This window comes from Channa argus, chromosome 5 (assembly GCF_033026475.1).
Source record: "Channa argus isolate prfri chromosome 5, Channa argus male v1.0, whole genome shotgun sequence".
NCBI classification, from domain to species: domain Eukaryota; kingdom Metazoa; phylum Chordata; class Actinopteri; order Anabantiformes; family Channidae; genus Channa; species Channa argus.
In genome coordinates this window covers 11404762-11424175 of record NC_090201.1, presented here as the reverse complement: position 1 = coordinate 11424175, position 19414 = coordinate 11404762, and the positions used below count along the sequence as shown (strand labels likewise).

Here is a 19414-nt window from a genome sequence, read left to right as displayed (position 1 = left end):
TGTATTACAGAGCTACTTCCTGCTTCAGTTTGGACAGTCCAATTTTCATTTTTTAAAGGCAAATGATTAGTTTGTCTTGTATAACCACATGGATTTTGCTCTCACATAGAATAGCTGTGATCAGTTTTGTCATTATTTTTATGTAATTTTGTGATTTTCAGATTTTTCATCTGTTTTCTCTTCAGAAAAGTGGACTTTAATGAGTTAAGTCATATCCTGTCATCTCAGGTTTTTAAAGCTATGTAAAACTATTGAATTTTAATAAAAATGGGTTGTAAAAGGGGTCCTAGTTGTTCAGTGGAAGAGCATTGTGTTGGGATACAGAAGGCAGCGGGTTCGAATCCCACCCCACTAGTTGTGGCCCCAGCTATCCACCAAGGGCAGCCCTGGTGCAAGTCCCGATCCCGGATAAAAATGGCAAGGTTGGGGCAGGAAAGGCATCTGGCATAAAAAACACATCTCAAATCAAGGCGCGGAACACGTTCTGCTGTGACGACCCCTGAAGGGACAATCCGAAAGCCACTGATTCTTTGACAAGATGAAGTTGTGAACTAGATTAGAATTAATAATTGTTTTTGTGTAAGAAAACAATATATTGCTGTAATTTTAAACACAATAAAACCCTGTAATATTTATCCAGTTGTATAGTGTACCAACTTTTTTGCCAGGTAATTACTGTAAATTCTACAGGCAATTCGTTACAGTGTATACTCAAAATCGACCAATTATTCCTTATGATAATATAGTTACAAAGAGATCAATATTTAATATCCTCATTGCCATTTGTATTAAGGCACATACTGCAGACTCTCAGTTGTCAAACACAAATTAAGCGATACTACTCCTTCATTTAATGCGAAATTCACCTCAATGATGAGAAGTAGCAGGAGGTGCTGAGATGCCTTTGAAACACTGAGCTTGGTAGCAAGCAATTAGACAGATGGAGCACTTAAGAACAAATCATAATCCAATTTTCCCTGCTGATGAAGATCTCCTCTCTTGTTGCTAATTTACGACGATGAAACGAGGCCTTCGGGGGCCCAAATGACAACCTCTCATTATCTATGGGAGGCACCAGGGAGGAAGGCAAAGAATTATAATAAAATGAAGTAGTTAAAGATTCCCATTAACCTTTCAGTTTGGGGCAGAGATGGAGATTATCCCACTGCCTGACCTTGTGCACCTTAGCATTCATTAACCTTGATTTTATTGATTCATGAAGACTTTTGAATGTTTTACAACCTCTGCATGAAAAGGCAGGCTTGAGAACTGAACATATAACCTATGAAGGTATGTTTGCTTCTTCACTCCCCCTTTTTTGGGTTGAACATATTTTGCAGACTTTCATCCTTGTGGTGGTAATTCACTTTAATCCTTTTCTTTCTTTCTGTCCCACTGTGTTTTTCCCAAGTCTTGTAACACAACTACAACAGCAGTTGTTATTTGATCACTGGGGAAAATAATCTTTCTGCCGTTTGTCTAAGCAACACTCTTTCCAGTTTTGGCTTTTTATTTTACAGCTCTACTTCATTTTAATTTAAACAGTAAAATGCAGTTTTGTTAAATATTTAACCAGTTATGAATGAGAGGTTGTCCTATAATTATATTGCAAGCAAATATATGCCTCTTAATCCTCAGTCTTGAACTACAACAGGCCGAGGCCTCTTTTACATGTGAAATCAGCTTTGGAAATTGACTGGAGTTGTTTCAGACCTGTAACACACAGCGGGAGATTGTCTGAGTATCTCACAATTTGAGTGAGTGGTCAGTGTGTCCAGGCAGCACATCATGATAGAAAAAGTGTGCTTTGATTGAGCCGTGGATCAACAAAAATAAAACAAAGAGGCCGTGGTAGTCGACTGATAAAAATGTTGTCAGCACACCCATTCTATACTTTAAATCCTACTTATAGTTTCAGACAGAGCAGCATGGTCCATGCACAGGCTCATGCAAATATAGTGGACTTTGTACTAGCGAGCTCACAAGATAAACCCCAGGTAATATTTGGAATGTTTCATTTGGACATCTGCATTCTTACTTTACCCTCTGGGTAAACACTAGAGAATCTCAGGATTCCAGTACATGTGTTAAAGAGGCTCAAGACTGCTCAAGTCTGAAGACCTTGACAGTGAGAAAAAATAACAGTATGATGACATTTATCCTTAGTCTACACTAAAGTGAAATGCTTTTGAATTGTTTGAACAGCCACATTATTTGTGTCCTGGCGTGATTACAGTGGTTGTCACGGGATGTAAAAGCCGCTAAAGTTCACAGTGCATCAAGATGAGAGATGCACTATTAAATATATTAGAAATGAACATTAACTACTAATACATTTTATGTGTGTCATTTCTTCTTCTTTCAAGCAGTAGAGAGCTTGGAAGGTGACAATCTTTTTGAGGCATTACTACAATACCAAAGTATTTACATTTTCAGCATTTTCCTTCTTGACCTTATACTACAATACAGATGTAAATGTAATTTCACAATAAAATCACACTTATTTGTTTATTACAGTTACTAGTTACTTTTTGGACTCTGATGATAAAATATTCAGTACAGTTAGATATTATTCATCCCTAGTGTAACAAATCACCCAGTAGTACAGAAAGTTTTTAGATTAGATTCAAGATAGATGATATAAACAGTGTATTAGGGTTTAAAAATCTGCTCCATCATTACCAGCTTTAACATTGAAGTGATTAAAATGATAATACATTCAAAATCATAATCCAATTAGATGAATGCATTTATATAAAATGAGCCTTTCTGCATAAACATTTGCTACATCCGTTTTTATTTAAGTAAAATGTTGATTGTAGGACCTAAACCTGTAACAGAGTATTTTCTACATTAATATTCCAATTTTCACTTAAGTTGATCTGAACACCTCGTTCACCACTGCTGATGAGGATATTTTTGAAGTGAGGCTAATAGTTAGGACCTGTCAGTGAAATCTGTCACACCTGTCAGCCATGCTGCAGCCCATAAAACCTCTGACAGCCTACCACTGTGATAGGACAGTGGAGATCAAAGCACAGCTCAACCTGCTTGAAAGGCCTGCTTCACCTCAGAAATATTCATATCAACCTTCAGCACTAAAACTAACCTGAGGGTTGGTTCCCTCTGAAGACAGTTTAGCTGTGGCCAGCTCATTTAAAACATATTTAGCACTTTAATACTACAGACAGCACTGATAGTGTGAACTTCAGTTCAACAAAGTTATAGGTTGACTTTGAATAGTTTTTTGGCATTAATGCTTTAAAGAAAAATCTTTTTTTTTACAATTTCATTCTTATTTTAGAAAACGATAATCCAACTGCTAGCAGTAATTAATCAGAACCCCTAAAGCACATGTGAAAGGAGTAGCTGGCAGCCCAGATCTTTACTTTAAGTTTGGTTCAGTTTCACTTCTCTTTTCAGTTTGGTGTCCAAATACATCAAACAACTGTTTTCAATACAACTTGTGATAAACACACTGTAGGTTACCTGCCCAACAGAAGACAGTCATACAGTCAGTTACTGTACCAGCTGGTCTGTTAATAAAGCACAGAGCAGCTAAAAGTGCAAGATACATGTATAATCCTCTCCAATTTTTTGAGCACATTTGCCATAGTTGCTAATTGTCTGTGTTTACGGCTTGTTTCTTTCATTCAAAGCTTGACAACAAATCTGTTAGTGCAGGTTCAGTCAGTGCAAGCTTGATCTTCAAGATCCCAGGAAATGAACACTGCAGACAATTCATGGAAAGCAATGAATCTTTAATGACAACCTCATCCTGCAGAGGTTGGCATAGAAACATAAAATCTAATCAATAATGTTTCCTAAGCTTAAAACCACTCCTATTAACCAAACCATTTCTTTTTCTTTAGATTACACATGAAAGTTGAACTCATTACATAACAGACCTTGATTTACATTTTTAAATAAAGAAGCCATTTCATGTTCGTTTCCACATACCCTCCTTTGATGTAATCTAAAAATGTGAACTCTGACTCCACTGAGAACGAGAGCAGGGTCACCTGAAATCAAAGACAAGGGAAGAAATGTGATAAAACACAGAGGCATTGATGTTTTTCTCCTGAATGCAAAAAAAAAAGAAAAAAAGACGTTAATTTAGTTCAGCTCTCTCCCTGGACAGTGATTTAAGCTGTCTGCTTTCTGGTGACTGAATCGCTGCCAGAGGACAAGTTTGATGAGAAGATGAGACACATTTGTATGCATTACCTGCACATGCCTACACTGTTAGTTGCTGTTACTGTTGCAAACTGTAAGTTTGTGTGAAAATTGGAATCTCAATTGTTCCATGCTGTTGCCCACTAAATCGCCATGTCCTTTAAGATCTTGTTCCCTTTACAGTACGTAATTTACTGCTGCAGTCTTCTTTATCAATTCTATAACCGATACAAATCCTGATATATACGTCTTGTAAAATCGGCTACAGTAGTTTTAAACAGTGTATTTGTGTACAGGTGATGCATCTTTGTACATCTATGATTATTAGTCAACAAAGCTGTGTTTTTTTTTTCTTTAATAATAAGTGTGTGATAACAAAATTAATTAGGAAATGTATTTCTATTTTTATTTAAGAACATAGAAAATACAGATTGGCATCTCCTTCCAAGGAGCCAAAAGTTGGATAATGACTAAAAGAGGAATCATTTAACAGAAGAGAAGTAGGTGTGGAGCAGAAGAGAGGCACTTTGCCAGTACTGATTAGCTGCTGGAGCTATACTCACTGTTCCAGAGTTGACATATTTCTTTTTCTTCATTTTCTTCTTAGAATTAATCACCTGAAAATAACAACACGAGGTAAACATCTAAAATGAACGTGTTAGTCCAAATATCTTGGGGTTTACGCAAAAATATAATTATAATTATTATATTATTATTATAATTATAATTAATTTTGTGTATATACAGTACTAGAAATGCTACCATGTGGAGGTACTGTGTACGTACAGTACTTAAATTGTTGGTATTGGAAAAACATGTATGCAAAGCACTAAATGTAATAGTAGAATTACCGTCTGCCACTGTTTTATTTATTGGATCGTTTCTGTTATACTAACACTGTACTCTCCGTGGTCACTTTATTAGGATTGCATTAGATTGGACAGGTGTACCTAATAAGGTGGCAGGTGAGTGTATTTAGAGTGTATGGTACCTTAATGTTGTTGTAGTTGCTCAAGGGGGAGAAATTTGTAATACTTCTTTATACTGGTGACTTATTTTATTGTTTGGTGGTCTGGGGTAGGCACGGGAAAATATTAATGCAGGCCATGCAGGCGTCAGACGCCCAAAATACAGGCATTTGTCCTTCAGCTGAAGGTTGACAACCCACACAGGTATGAAGGTATTGACGTCTTTATCATTTTTTTGGCTTTCAGCTCTTAAATTTTTATTTTGTGTTTTTTTGTTACTGTAAGCAAATACAAAATAGTGATTCTGATAAATATCAATGCAATTACGTCATTTTCAGGGCTTGCCTGTCAACCTTGGAATATAAGATGGTACATTTAAATGAGTTGTGTCTGCAATTTGCATACAGAGCCGTATTATGTGCCATTAAGAGAGACGGTAAGTGATCCCATGAGAAGCAATGAGAAATAGCGATGGTTATTCTAATTCCCTAGATTGTTCTGCTATTACTTCTGTTTCATCCTGCTGCTAATAGCTCAATTTCTATGTATGCCAGCATCCAGGTTATTTATAGGGGCAAAATAAATCCTGGATTTTGAAAGGAAGAACATAGGCAGAAGAAATATTAATTTGGATGTATAACTGCTATGGGAAACCAGAAAGAAATGCACAAATGGCCTTTTGAATCATTGATTAGAAATGTAGAAAATAACTTTTTGTAACTCTTGAATAAATGCATGTGTTTGCTGCAGCAGTAGGAGAGACCCATAGAAAGAAATGTGCAAAGTGGTGGGAAAAAGCACAAAATTGATGTCAGAAATGGAATTGTTATAGAAATGGGATCCAAGACACTCCGTGTACAGGGATTCCATATCTTATGTGCCATCAGACACACTGAAAACACTTAAATGACTTACCTCGTACACATTGAACTGGCTCTGCCCTCGAGCTAGCTCTCGGTAGCTGGTTGTAAAATCCCCAATGAAGTCATGGCTGGTATAAGTAAAAAAGAGGAGAAAAACCAGTGAGACTGAAAAAGACAAATAATAGGCTGGAGTTCCTTGACTGAGTATATTTTAAAATCTTTAACCTTAAACTTGTGTTTCTTTCAGTTGAAGATAAATGTTCTTTAGCTATATGTCAAACTGCATAGTAAAGATTATTCACTTCAGTGATAATAGTGTTGTGATTTGGCATTCACACTCACCTGCCATCCCTATCCCAATCATACACCTCCACCTTGATTGTTCTAAGGAAAAAAACACACACTCTGTTTAGATTTTAAGGAAGTTTGACAAAGTATCTTACTTCAAGGTCCAAAACCTATCATGATAGGTCCCTAAACATGGGTTCAGGATAAAGAAGTTACCATGTAATGGTGCCTTTTGGAGTTATTAAAAAAAGTCTAAGATAGACTATTGACCCCACCTTTGCCCTATGACAACTGGGATAGGCTCAGTTCCCCAAACCAGCGATTACAGATAATGGATGGATCGATGGATTGTTCACATAGTTACTTGCACATTACTGCCAGCATTGTGTGGGTTTACTGAAACTAAATAGTGACCAAGATCAATGCTACAAATTCTTTTAACAGCAATTTTTCATGCACAGTGTTTCCTGCTTCCTGCGAGGAATTTGTTCCACACTTAGAAAGTAATCAGATGCAGTTCAGAGCATAACCAGTGGATGTTTTAGTGTTTTACTGAGTGAAGGATTCATTGGGTAGAATGAATCTTAAATAAAATCAAAATTATAATCCTAGTTTTGTTGTTGGCTGTAAAACATCCTGTATGTCTTGTGAAATATAGTGAAGATCTTTCAGACTGTGCTAAGGGAATCCCAAAATATATGTAAGCGCCTTGTTCTAAAACTGGGATCTTTGCCAGCTTCAGAAAAGAAATAGTCAACTTGTAAAAAACACTCCCTCCAAAAACTGCAACTTGCAGCACGTTAACTTCCAACGTAGAAAAGAACATCAGAAAGAAGAGCCATTGACGACATGAGTGCAGCAGAAAAAAAGTCCCTGCAGAGTGAAAGGAAAAAAACTTTTTTGGCTCTTTCATTCAACAGCCCAGATCCAGAGAAAACAGAAGCTAGCAGCACATCAGAGACTCTTTCCTGTCACTTAGGAATTGAGAGATGCCTGAAATAAGCTCAACTTCCTCCCTGCCACCTGGCCCCTGTCGTTCTGTGGTGACAGTTTTTATTCGTTTGAGGTTATCTTCAAGGCTGTGAGCTAGAGAAAATGTGCATGTCGCCTAGGTGGTTGAAACGTGATGCAACTCATCTGGCATGGAAAATGAGGGGCAATGGGTAGGTACAGAGTGAGATGGAAGAAATAACTGAGAAAGGAAGAAAAGGTAAAGAGTTAGTTATTTGTCCCCTGACCAGTCTGTGTGCAGGAACAGAATGTAGTGCGATGGTGGGTGTAAGTGGTGAGGTTTTAGAGCTTGCCATATTGCTCAAATCATGCTGAAAGCTGTCATCATGCTGGCTCAAATTATTTGCCATCATTTTATTTCAAATCTCCATATCCTAACTTGAGCTCCATTGAAGGACTCAGGCACTCAGATCCTTAAGTGTCCTCGTGAACTCTCAGAACAATATGCACTCCAAAACTAATCTGCCACAGATATCTTTAGATACTATTCCAAGGGATCCTTATTAATGAACATGACTCATCTTCCATAATAGAGGTGCATATAATTGAAGGAAAAAAGGAGACTGAATTTGACACTGAGCAATTCTTCAGCTCCAATTACACAGATCTGTCTGTGATCTTTTGCCAGGGATGAACATAGACTGTGTTTGAGTCACCTGGGCTAGCATGTCATTGAGGAAGACTTGATTCTTTTGATGTTTTTAATGAATTACTAGCATTTAAATACATCTTCGATAGCACCTACACAGACAAAGCACAGTGAAGAACATGTTTTACACAACTTGGAAGCACTTTCTTTTCCCTTCTTCTCTCCACACTCCCTCATCCTCTTCTCATTGTGTTACTCATCTGAAACAGGGCCTTTGACATTGGATTTATGTTTTTGCCTTCTGTTTACACCAAAAATGTACTTGCCTTTCCTGCTTGTTATCTGTTATTCTCTTGTCCTTCATTTCTCCTGTCTCCTTGTTATCTCCTCTCCTATTACTTGACTCTCCTCTTCTTTTCTATGCCAGAACGCAGTCTGCTCCTTTTCGCACTGAATGTTCATGGATTTTTTGTAGGATACAGTAGATGCTCACTGTCTCCAGGGACTCAATGGGATCCTGACATTTGAAGGACAGTCTGTATAATCACCGCGCCACCCTGTCCCCAGTCAACAAGATTGGAAGTGGTGGGTTTTTATATTGTCCTTGCCTGTGTGTTTGCAAAATGTTTTAAAGGATTACCAACAAATCGGACTAAAACACAGTAAAGAGATAGCCTTTGGTGACACCTCAGCTCTGGGATTTCCAAGAATTTTTGTCTTAGCAATAACAAGCAACACTTTTCCTCTGACAGATTTAGGAGTAAATTGCAGAAGGTGTGGCTTTTCACTACAGCTGCTATACTGTATGTAGTTGTTACCTTTGTGGCAAAAAGAAATTTAGCAACATTTTCCATTAGTTCAGCACTACTTCATTCCTGAAAATCACATTTGCTTTTTTAAATTTTATTTATTTTAAATAAATTAAAATTTCACAAACAATAACTAATACATGGAAATGTATTAGGTTGTTTCAGTCCATACATTGGTGCAACTGGTATGTTCAGGCTTGCTCAACCAAACTGCATCAAAGGGAAAACGAACCAGACTTAAGGAGGTGAGTTTGAAAACTCTCTTAGACTGTTATTGTCCCCATTAATAATGCAGTGTCCAGACTGGTTCATATCATATAAAAAAAAAAAATCTGTCTGGCTTCTGTATAACCTGCTTGGTACATGTAACAATGTTGTCCTAAAGAAATTTGAAAATTTTACATTTTTTACATAACACACAAAGAAAATGTTGGGCAGATTGCACGTTTAAGTATCAATATTAAAAGTACTGTTTATGCAGTAAAATCTCCCTTGCAACTATATGACTTTATACTTTTAATACCAAGGCCTAGGGTTTGGGACCCTAAAAACTAGAGAAGAAAATTTCATGTGGAAATATTTTTAAAGAATTCCTGATAGAATTTGTTCTCATTTTGGACTTATTTGAGCTATTTAATATAAGAAACACTGAATACACACCCAATAGAATACATGCCATGAAAAGACATTTTGGTTTCCATTTATTTTTGTTATTTATCTTTTTATTGCATTTTTAGAGGATTACTAAAGTGCAAGATTGTGCCCGATCCAAAACATGTTGATTCTTGCAAAGATTCGACCAGACAAAGATTGTATGTTGCAACGCGAGCCCCACCCAGTTACCTTTCTAGTGTGCACACTGATGGGCTTTAAAAAGGTCAAGTTTGCTTGATTGGTGTGACAAAGACTCAGGGGAGTTGTCTCCACAAAGGAGAGAAATACTGTAAGTGAAGTAAGATTTTTAAATCAGCCACCAATGTCATCATTTGGTGTTTTTTTGGGTGAACTGTGTTCTGCTGTCCATGGAAGCTACATTCAGCTACAGACATCCCACATGGACAGGAAGTTATTTACCTTAAAAGACTATTCAAGACTAAGAGTAAATTAATTATGTTTTTGTTATTCTTTTGTTTCTTACTGTAAATGAATATCCTAAATGCACTGTAACTGGCATTTTGTTCAAGCAGAATAGAAAAGAAAACTATGGTAATTCAGGTGTTTTTTTTATCTGGTTTATAACAAAATGTCATGCAGTTGGTGAGAAGATACATCATCTCTTTTAACAGCAATATCACGCCTTTCCACTCATTTTAAATATGTCACTTGGGAGAGAAGCAGTTCGGAAATTTTAAGTGCCCTTTGTTGAACCTTCTCCAGCAATTCCTTTTCCCCTTGTCCATCTAACGAGAGGCACTGATCTATTTAGAGGAAATTAGTTCAGTAGCAGGTCACACATACTTGTACTTTCAAGAGAAAGGGACTCCTTCGCCACTTGAACTGCTCCATGATGGAGTGGTCGACCTGCATCTTCACTAGCTAATATTCCCCCAAGTCAGGTCCATTTTGTCATTATTTGAGAGACCAGTGGATTTGGCTGCACAAAACTTTGAAATCAAAATTTTAGAAAGGGCTAAATTTGACTAGAGGTGTGGTGCCTTTAACAACTGAAGAGGTGAGATGCCTGTTGTGTTTGAAGTTAGACTCTTAAAACATGTAATGAAATAATTTTTTTTTTTTTTTTTTACTCTCTTTGGTGTATGAAGACCACATTACCGTAGCTCTTTTCAAATCATTGGAAGCTTTCCTTCAGTTGATGGATGTAAACAGTAATTACACAGATAAAAGGCATTGACAGCCTTATAAGCCATGTTTGTAACATGAATACAGCTTGGATGATAATGAAGTTAAATAAAAAAAAGTTTGGTGGGTCTCAAGAACTATATCATTAGAAATATGGACAGACAAAAACAAGCAAACATTGACAAACAAACTTTATTCCACACCCACAAACAACATAACCTGTTTATTAAGGTTTCTTGGTGATACTTCAGAAACTCTAGGCTTGTCACATTTCATTGTAGGCTTACTCTATGTGTATGTGGATGTTTGCATGGCCTGCAAGCAATTAAGGAAGTACCTTTGATGCCCAGCTCAGTCCCTTGTGTAAGATTAGCTCTGACAGGGTAATGACCTCTTCTTAAGCTCATGTGAGATTGGTTTGTACATGTAAGTATCTCCCAAGTATCAAAAAACATCTTGTGATAACCCCCTTCATCCACTAGACAACCTCATTAGTTCTGCTTTATTCTAACTCTCTGCTGGGTATTTGGTTTCCTCAGCACACACCAGGTTCTCAGCATTGTCAGTAATTAGACTTTGACTGCATACAAACAAGATAGGACCGACACCTTTAAGAGTGAGATGGGAAGAGACAGTGAGAGGCAGAAAAACGCCCCATGAAATATTCCCCATCACAATAGTAATGTCTGTCACTGCTTTTTTCATCTTCCCACTCTAGCTCATGATTGAACTTGCTTTTCTCCCATCACTGTTTTTTAAATTAGTGGCAGGCAGATAAGCTGGGAGAAAAACGAATTCCTATCCTCTCTGACACATGTCTACATTTATTAAGTGCCTGCCGAGAAAACCAACCTCTCATTATTTTGAATATTTAGCTGTAGTCCAGTGTTTTTAGGGCCAACGTGGAAAAAATAAAATGAATAGATTAACAGACCAAATTATGAAAACATTTAAAATATTCTTTTAAGTTGTACCTTCAAACATTCATTGACCAACTATTCTCACTCTAAGCCATGTCCAAATTTGTTGGTGCTGTTACAACACCTGTCGAACTTTCCATTGCTGAGGAGCAGAATAAGCTGCAGGAGATGTTGTTATATAGCAGAGCTAGTCCTAGTATCTCAAGTGCATACATAGCTGCTTAGCTTACATACTTGCAGAAGCAAGACAGAGGAGAAAAACACTTTATTGTCTGTATTTATGCATATAATATTTGAAGAGGCCACGTTATGGTTTTCATTATTTTGTTATTCAGTTTTTACTGATGTAACAGTTGGTGTCCATGCCAGAGTTTTAAAGCTTGATGGTGAACATATGTTGAAAAAGCTGCTTAAAAATCACAACCCATATCTCTGTCTGCAGTGTAAATTTGTATTAGATATTGTTTTCTACAGCTTGACAGAGTGATGTATGAATATTGTGGAAGTCCATAAACGGACTTCTGTTGTGGGCCTCAGCTCCAGGTCCAGCCTGCTCCAGCACCAGAACACACCCACCTCCTGGTGCTGGCTAAAGGGACAGCAAATCTGGTCAACACTGTTCCAGGGACCTCACATGAACTAGAATGATGTAACTGTGAGCATAATTCCAGTTTAATATTGCCTCTTTAAGTCCCAAGGCACACCACTCAGAGATGTACCATCAGGAGAGACAAACCAGACAAACGTTTGGGGCCCCCTATCATAAGCTGGGAAATGGGTCGCTGATGTCCAGTTATATTGGATTATATGTTAGTAAACATTTCAGTTTACACACATTGTATGTATATTATAATAAAAGTTATCTCTGTTATCTCTGAGGTGAGCTTGTCGATAAGAGAAACCCCACAAGGCGGTCAGTGGAGATTAGAAGACGCACATAGTACCTGACCTGTGCTTTTTTGGAAAAGATCAATGGAAAGAGATGTTCGAAGCACACGGCTGCTTTGAAATGATGTGACAATATGACAAATAAGAAGCTTAACATTGCAGCAACCTGAACTGGTATTGATTTTTGCTTGTTAAGCTCCTCGATGCTCACAGTGTAGTGACAGCCATCATCAATAAGCTGTTAATCAGTCAGAAAGATTCTGATTAGAGCCATGAAAGCAGTTGAGAGTTGTAGCCAATAGAAAATCAATAAAGGCACAAGATGTCAATTGGGCCAGTATTAGTGACTGTAATGTACTGACTAATTATGTGTGTGCAAGTATTATGCGTGTGTGATGAGGTAGAAATAAAGGATCAATAGAGTAAGTGCAGCAATGAAATGATAAACAGCAGCTGTGGGAGTGAGGAAATGTAGAGCACAGGGACAGTTTGCATTGTACCTGTCATAGTCTCCATTGCAGAGTGCTCTCACTGGGATAGTGAAAGGCTGCCACACTGGATTTAATGTGTTCTTCACCACCTCTGTTTTATGGCAGATAGTAAACCTACAATAGAAGAAAGGACATTACAGAAACATGTGTTCAAAAGGAGGAAAAGAAATAAAACTGGTTTACACAATTGCCAAATAATAAGCTAACAGAGATAGAGAGAGGGTGAAATGAGGGGACTGGCAAAAAGAAAGACAATGTCAAATCCTACAGTGGTAAGACAGATTTTTTAAATAGGGCGGTACCCAGCTTTATTTACTGCTTGAGCTCTCTCCCATTTATATTGTGTTTTAAACTGCAGAGAATATTTACATACAGTATTTCTGTCCAGCTTTTAATTCATTTGCCTTGACCATTAGTTTGAGAGATATGCAAATGTAATTGTTTGATGTGTGGAATATTGCACATTGCAGAGCCACATAAATTTCTATCAGATACTCCTCAAATGTCCCCTTGAAATGTCCCAGCTTTTTTCTACCCAAAGCCTTGGATTTCATGTGCTTTTCTAAGTGCCTCAAACCTTTTAAAACCCAGTGAGTCAGAGAGCCCTCTAATTTGTACCCCCCTCTGGCACCAACAACAGATACTTGTAGCACGTCTGTGGGGATCCATTCCCCACCCTGTTATGTATAAAAAAATAGCAGAGAAAAGCTAGAAGACGGGTAATGAAGCACTTGCTAAAGCATCTCTGGGTAGATAGCGCTGACGCTGCCACAACCGCAGCCCCTTGGGAGGCTGAGCAGCACTCTGGGAAAGTGTGAGGAGATGGGAGACTGTTATACATCCCTACGTGAATTGCCTTAGAAACTGACAGTTTTTTCCTATTGATGGAGAATGCAAATTATGTTTTTTTTCTTGCTTTTAGGTTTTTTCCATTAATTGCCTCTCCTCATAGTTGCTCTCCTGGAGTCATTTATGTAAGGTATAGTCATGGGAGTTGTGGTTGTGTAATAAACAGGGTACATTTCTCCTTATGCAGCATCTTCGGTATGCATCAGAAACCACTGCAGCTCTCCTCCTGTGCCATAGATTCTGCTGTAGATTCTCTCTGCTACGTTGTAACTCCTCTAACATCCCCATTGTTTTCGTTTCTTTCCCAGAAGATTTCCTTTGGAAAACTCATATTAAGTTACTGCAAACTTAATGATAATGTACTATAGAGCTAGTTTTGTTCATGTCTCAAAAGTGAATTTTCACACTCTTATTGAGGCTCTATCATCCCACTTGCAGGAAAGGGAGCCTAATATCTGACAGTGCTTTGTTTCCACATGCAGCAACTGCAGTCTAAATGTAGCTCTTTATAACAGCTACTTAACTGTAACAGGACTACTGTACATCCCTGTGGAATATAGTACTGTATGTGTGTCTTGGTTAATGTGTACAAATTCCATCTAAACACTTCAATAAGAAAGCATAATTGCATCAAGCACTTACGTTCCATCCTCATTGCTGCGGTAGAAGACCATGAAAGGGTCAGACTTGCCAAAGAAGTCCTTCTTGTCCAGCTTGTTGGCACAAAACTGCATAGTGGCGCTGTCCTGCAGGAATGCATGGAAATGTAAGGAGAGGTATGAGAGAAGGAGTTAAAAGGAAGAAGGGTATAATACAGTAAGTTCTTTGCTACTAAAGAATGAGTGGTATTATTTACGTGCCCTATTTCACTCTTCTTCCCTTACGTCTGCTCTTTTATTTCCACAGCTTATAGTGGGACGCCAGGTGGAGGCAGCTGTCTTTCATTGCACAACAGGATAATGAATACTCCACACTAAAAATGCTTCCATTTTAAAGATAAAAGCACTGCAGTGTGTGTGTGTGTGTGTGTGTGTGTGTGTGTGTGTGTGTCTGTGTGTGTGTTTGTGTATTAAAATTTGATTTAGCATTTAGTAAGTATCAAATTTTATTGAGGAATTTTAGACACTCGATTTATATTGTATTGTTTTTACATAAGAATGACAAGTATATTAGAGAAAATCATTCAGTTTATCATTCAGATTAACATGGATGTATAATGATCCAATCACATCAACTTGTGCAATATTAGCCACTCTAGCAGACCTGTTCAGACCTTCAGAAAAAAAAAAGCATTAAACAGAAAATCTGAACAGGCACCTGGTACAGCTCTGAGCTGGCTCAGGTCCTGCCTTCCTACAATCTGGGCAAACCTTCAAGGTGTCTTGGCAGGGGCCAGTTTCCAGCTTTCATTGCCTCTCCACAGGTGTGCTGCAAGGCTCTTTTCTTGGCCTTCTTCTTTTCTTAATTTATACCAGATCCCCGAGCTCTATCATACACTCAAACAGCTTCTCCTGTCCTTTCCAGCAGATGACTCCAAAGGCTCAACACACATTTTCTACCTGTCTTTCTGGCATCTCTGCTTGTATGAGAGAAAGACATCTTCCATATAGCATATAACAGTCACCTCACCTTTTTTAAGCCATGTACAAAGAATGACCCCCCTAGTTACAATTATTGTTTAAGTACTTTAAGCATTGGCCAGTGTACACTGAGTTGAAATCCTTCATTAAACACCTATTCAAACTGCTGCTCCATGTGAGGCTTGAACTCACAACCTTGGCATTCGTCTGCAGGATAATATCTTAGAAGTACCACACACTGAGCAATTGCACCAAAATATTAGAACCATCTCTTAATATAATGAACTGCAGTACAACTTCACCACTCACTATGAGCACAATAATAAACAGAAAAGAATTATCACTTCTCTCACAGGTTAAACTTAAAAACTGAAAAATTATAACATTGTAAAACTAGAATTCATGGCAGAGCTACTGTATTGATTGCATTAGATTGTACAGGTGTACTTAATAAAGTTGCCAGAGAGTTTATATGTTGCACCCACATGCAGCATACGGGGAGCTAGATCTGACTGCCTTATCCTGTTATCTAAAGATAGATGCATACAAAAGATAACTGCATAAAAAGAATAACTGGCTTCACACAGTAGTGATTCACAGTGACCTAACTAAGATGTAAATATTCAATACAAACATAAAAAATATAGCTCAGTAGAGACTCATATTACTGTGAAGAAGCTGATGCACTTTCTAATCACATAAATGATTCAAAATGGGCATATAGACTAGTTAAAATATGTAATTTTGATGAGTAGGAGACCTAACAAATGTTAAGCTGGGTTTAGCATTGGGTGATTACTTCAGTCTTATTTATTTCAACAAGTCACATCAAGGCCACTATTAGTCACTAGCTGGAGCACAATTGGTTTCTTAGTTGTAGTTGTATGAAAAGTAGGACTTCATATTCTGTTCTTTAAGTCCTACCACACGTACAGTTGATGTACATGCATACCGTATGTTATGACAACAAATAGAAAAATATGGCTAAGAGCACTATTTAATGAATGATTTTATCAAACATATTCAAAGTTTAGTATGTAAAAATGCTCTTTGCTAATCTGTGTGAAGATGTAAGTGTAGAGGTTTGGCTATCTGTTGTTTAGGTCTGTGTTGTGTAAATGTCACCTCCTCAAATGCCCAATATGAACTTTTGGCACTCAGCCTACAATGCACTCAAGTGTAATCTGTAAGCCTAACCTAATCGTCCATCGCAACTTTTTTGTGTGTGCTAAAGTATGCAGGCATTTGAATCCCAAAGTATAGTACTACATCACGGTGTGCAGCATTGCCAGCTGTTTACCAAGTGCCCATGATGATAACCTTTCACATCTGGAAAGCATCTGGAAAGCATCAGATGTAGCATCAGATGTATACTGCACATTTTCAGATTAGTTTTTGTAAGATCTTCTGATGTTTTAATGTCACATTGTTTAATGTAATGATAGTAGATTATTTACATTTGTTATTTATGTATGCACTGTATGGTAGAAATTCAGATTTTTGTATTTGCTTTTTACATAAATTCAGTGTATTAAAATCACAAATTTGAAAATAATAGAAACATTGACAATATTCCCAGTTGGGTAGAAAACCCCAATTCAATATCTGAATCAGGCTAGTTGTAGCATAAGACATGAAATAAAAAATATTGACTCTGTATGAAAGCCTTTGGCGTGCCCTTTGATACGTGCGAGGTATGTGATGCAGGGTGTTTGACCTTTGATTGGTTAAAAATGTGAGTTATCAGCACCAAAACCACCATGGGGCCTTTAATTTTACCTTAATTCCTAAAATATAACAGAAGTGATTATAGTTCAAACAAAAGCGAAAGTATTTTATTTAATTGTTATAAATGCATCGTACTATCATTAGTCTGGCAAAAATTACCCAGTTAACATAATTCTTTAAACATCTGTAGAGTAAATGAGTCAAAGACCAGCCCTAGATGCTAGGAGACTAATTCTCACTAAAGGCCTCTGTCACCTCTGCTCTACACTAATAAATAAGCCTGAATGTGCATTTTTTCCCTCAAAGCGCTTTTACTAAACAGCAAATATAAATCACTAGTGTACTGATAATGCTTGTACTGCTTATCTACTATCACATCTCTTTGTTCTTCACTTTCATTTTGTGGTGACGGCAGTTCATGGAAGGGACCTGACTTATCTGTCACATATGGACTGTAGCTAATCTCTGCAACACAGTGGGTTCATTACAGTGCATTCAGATCCTTTAAACATAGATTGCTGTTTTTTTTTTAAAGCCTTAGAGGCCTTACTCTGGGCAGCTATTGCACCACTAATGATAGCTTAATATTTTTTTAATGCTGCAGTTTGCACCTCATGTCTGGCTGTGTGCCAAGCGGCAAATCATCTAAAGAATGTGTGTTAAGTTGCAAAAATGACAGGCTGCGCGTGAGAGTAGGGATGTTTCTTTTACTCCGATTCCCATTTGAATTTCTGTCTGCTACAGTGTCCTCTCTGTGTCTTTATCACACACAACCAGGCAGCACACCGCACACACTTCCCTCCTGACACACTCTGAACACTTCCACTCCACACCAGCAGCAAGAGGAACTTAATCTGTATTCTTGCCCTCACCTTGTGGGCACATACAAACCACACGTCTGCCATTAGACATACCCTTCCCACATAAAAGATCAAACCATACACTGTCACTCAGTTCCTTTCTCCTAAAAACATTCCTTTAATCCTCCTGAGGAATGCTGGCTACTACAGCACTTACTCACACATGCATGCTGCTGAATGCTTATGTCACCTGAACTGTGAAAGTGAAAATATTTTCTGTAGCTGAAATAGTGTGTGTGTACTGTGTGTAGAAGTGCGTCACTTCAACAAGTACTGCGTCCCACAATATACCATTTGTACACATTAAAACAGCATTCAGTATTCCAGTTTAGAATGCACTAAGCTGCAGCTCTAAAACTCTAAAAACATAATGCTGTTAATGTCTCTCGCTGCAACTAATAAAAACCAAATAAATAACTGTTGTGTGTTTCCCAGCTTTTTTAATCCTCACATAAGTACAACACTGCCATAAAAATGGTCAGTTTTCTGGTAACCAACCCAGTGCCTACTCTTGCATGAACATAAAGCATGCAAGCAAACTCACATACAAATGCATAATATATGCACCAGCCTTTCTAGGATATGTATAGTGTCTGTTCTCTACAACATTAAACGTGTCAGACAATAAAGTTTGATGGATGAAAGATGATTAATTAGTAATGGACAGTGAATCCCAGCAGGGGAAGCAGAAAGCTTATTATTTACAGAATAATACAGAACACAAGTTTGTCAGAATATTGTCACAAAAACTGTGTGAATGGAGGTGGTTATGGAAAGGTATTGGTGGGGATAAATGTTAACTCACTCTCAGAAATCCCCTTGAATCTCTAGTTGTTCAGCCCAAGAAAAGTGATGTACATGTATTTATTGACACCTGAAACAGAGTTTCTGTATATCTTGCAGTGAATAAGTAAAATGCCTAAATGGAAATTTAGTCGTGGGGTGCCTCACCATGCTGATAACAGCATGTCTATAATAAAAAGATTTTATAGTTTGTAAGTCATCCATACACCAGTGTTTTGACTCCCAGTCACGCCCAGCTCTGTGTCAAAATGTCATTGGGCAAGACAATGATTCCCAAGTTGCTGGTCAGGTAAGCACCTTGCATTGCAGCTGCTGTCATCAGTGTGTGAGTGTGTGTGGGGGTGAAAGAGAAGCTTTGGATAGAAGCACACCATTTACCATTAGGTTGACCAGTAAAAATATCAAGAGGAGCTCAACAAAGCACAACATTCAGCTGTCTCTCAAGACGAAAAAAAAAGACTTTAATACTTGTATGCACAACATGTATGACACATTTAAACCAAACAGCAAATGCACATGATTTCTTTATAACAAATCCAATGGCTCATTAGTGCAGCTCCTTCTATGCAACTAGACCATATTGGATTACAGCAACTGATCCACCAGGTTTAGCAAAGAGTCTATTAACTGATTAAGTTGTTCTTAAAGAGATCACAAATTTTGGTTTTCAAACAGGCAGAACTGGCAATGTGGCCGCCCTGAGTCAGCGAGTGATAGGGCACACCAGGAAGTCTCTGCAGAGTTAATAGCCACATAAAAGCATTTATGGTGATGCATTATGCTGGGGGTA

General features: G+C 37.8%; 1 protein-coding gene across 3 annotated transcripts in view; it reads right to left on the bottom strand.

Annotated features, from left to right (window-relative positions):
- The window catches only part of cpne5b (copine Vb), a 107323-nt gene that overhangs the window by 19282 nt on the left and 68627 nt on the right, over positions 1 to 19414 (bottom strand). For all 3 annotated transcript variants that reach the window (XM_067505453.1, XM_067505455.1, XM_067505454.1), the window contains 6 exons: positions 14295 to 14398; positions 12813 to 12917; positions 6350 to 6391; positions 6060 to 6135; positions 4740 to 4793; positions 3961 to 4022 (listed from right to left, as the gene is read on the bottom strand). In XM_067505453.1, coding sequence (XP_067361554.1) covers positions 3961 to 4022; positions 4740 to 4793; positions 6060 to 6135; positions 6350 to 6391; positions 12813 to 12917; positions 14295 to 14398 — 443 coding nt within the window. The remainder of the gene's footprint in view (positions 1 to 3960; positions 4023 to 4739; positions 4794 to 6059; positions 6136 to 6349; positions 6392 to 12812; positions 12918 to 14294; positions 14399 to 19414) is intronic.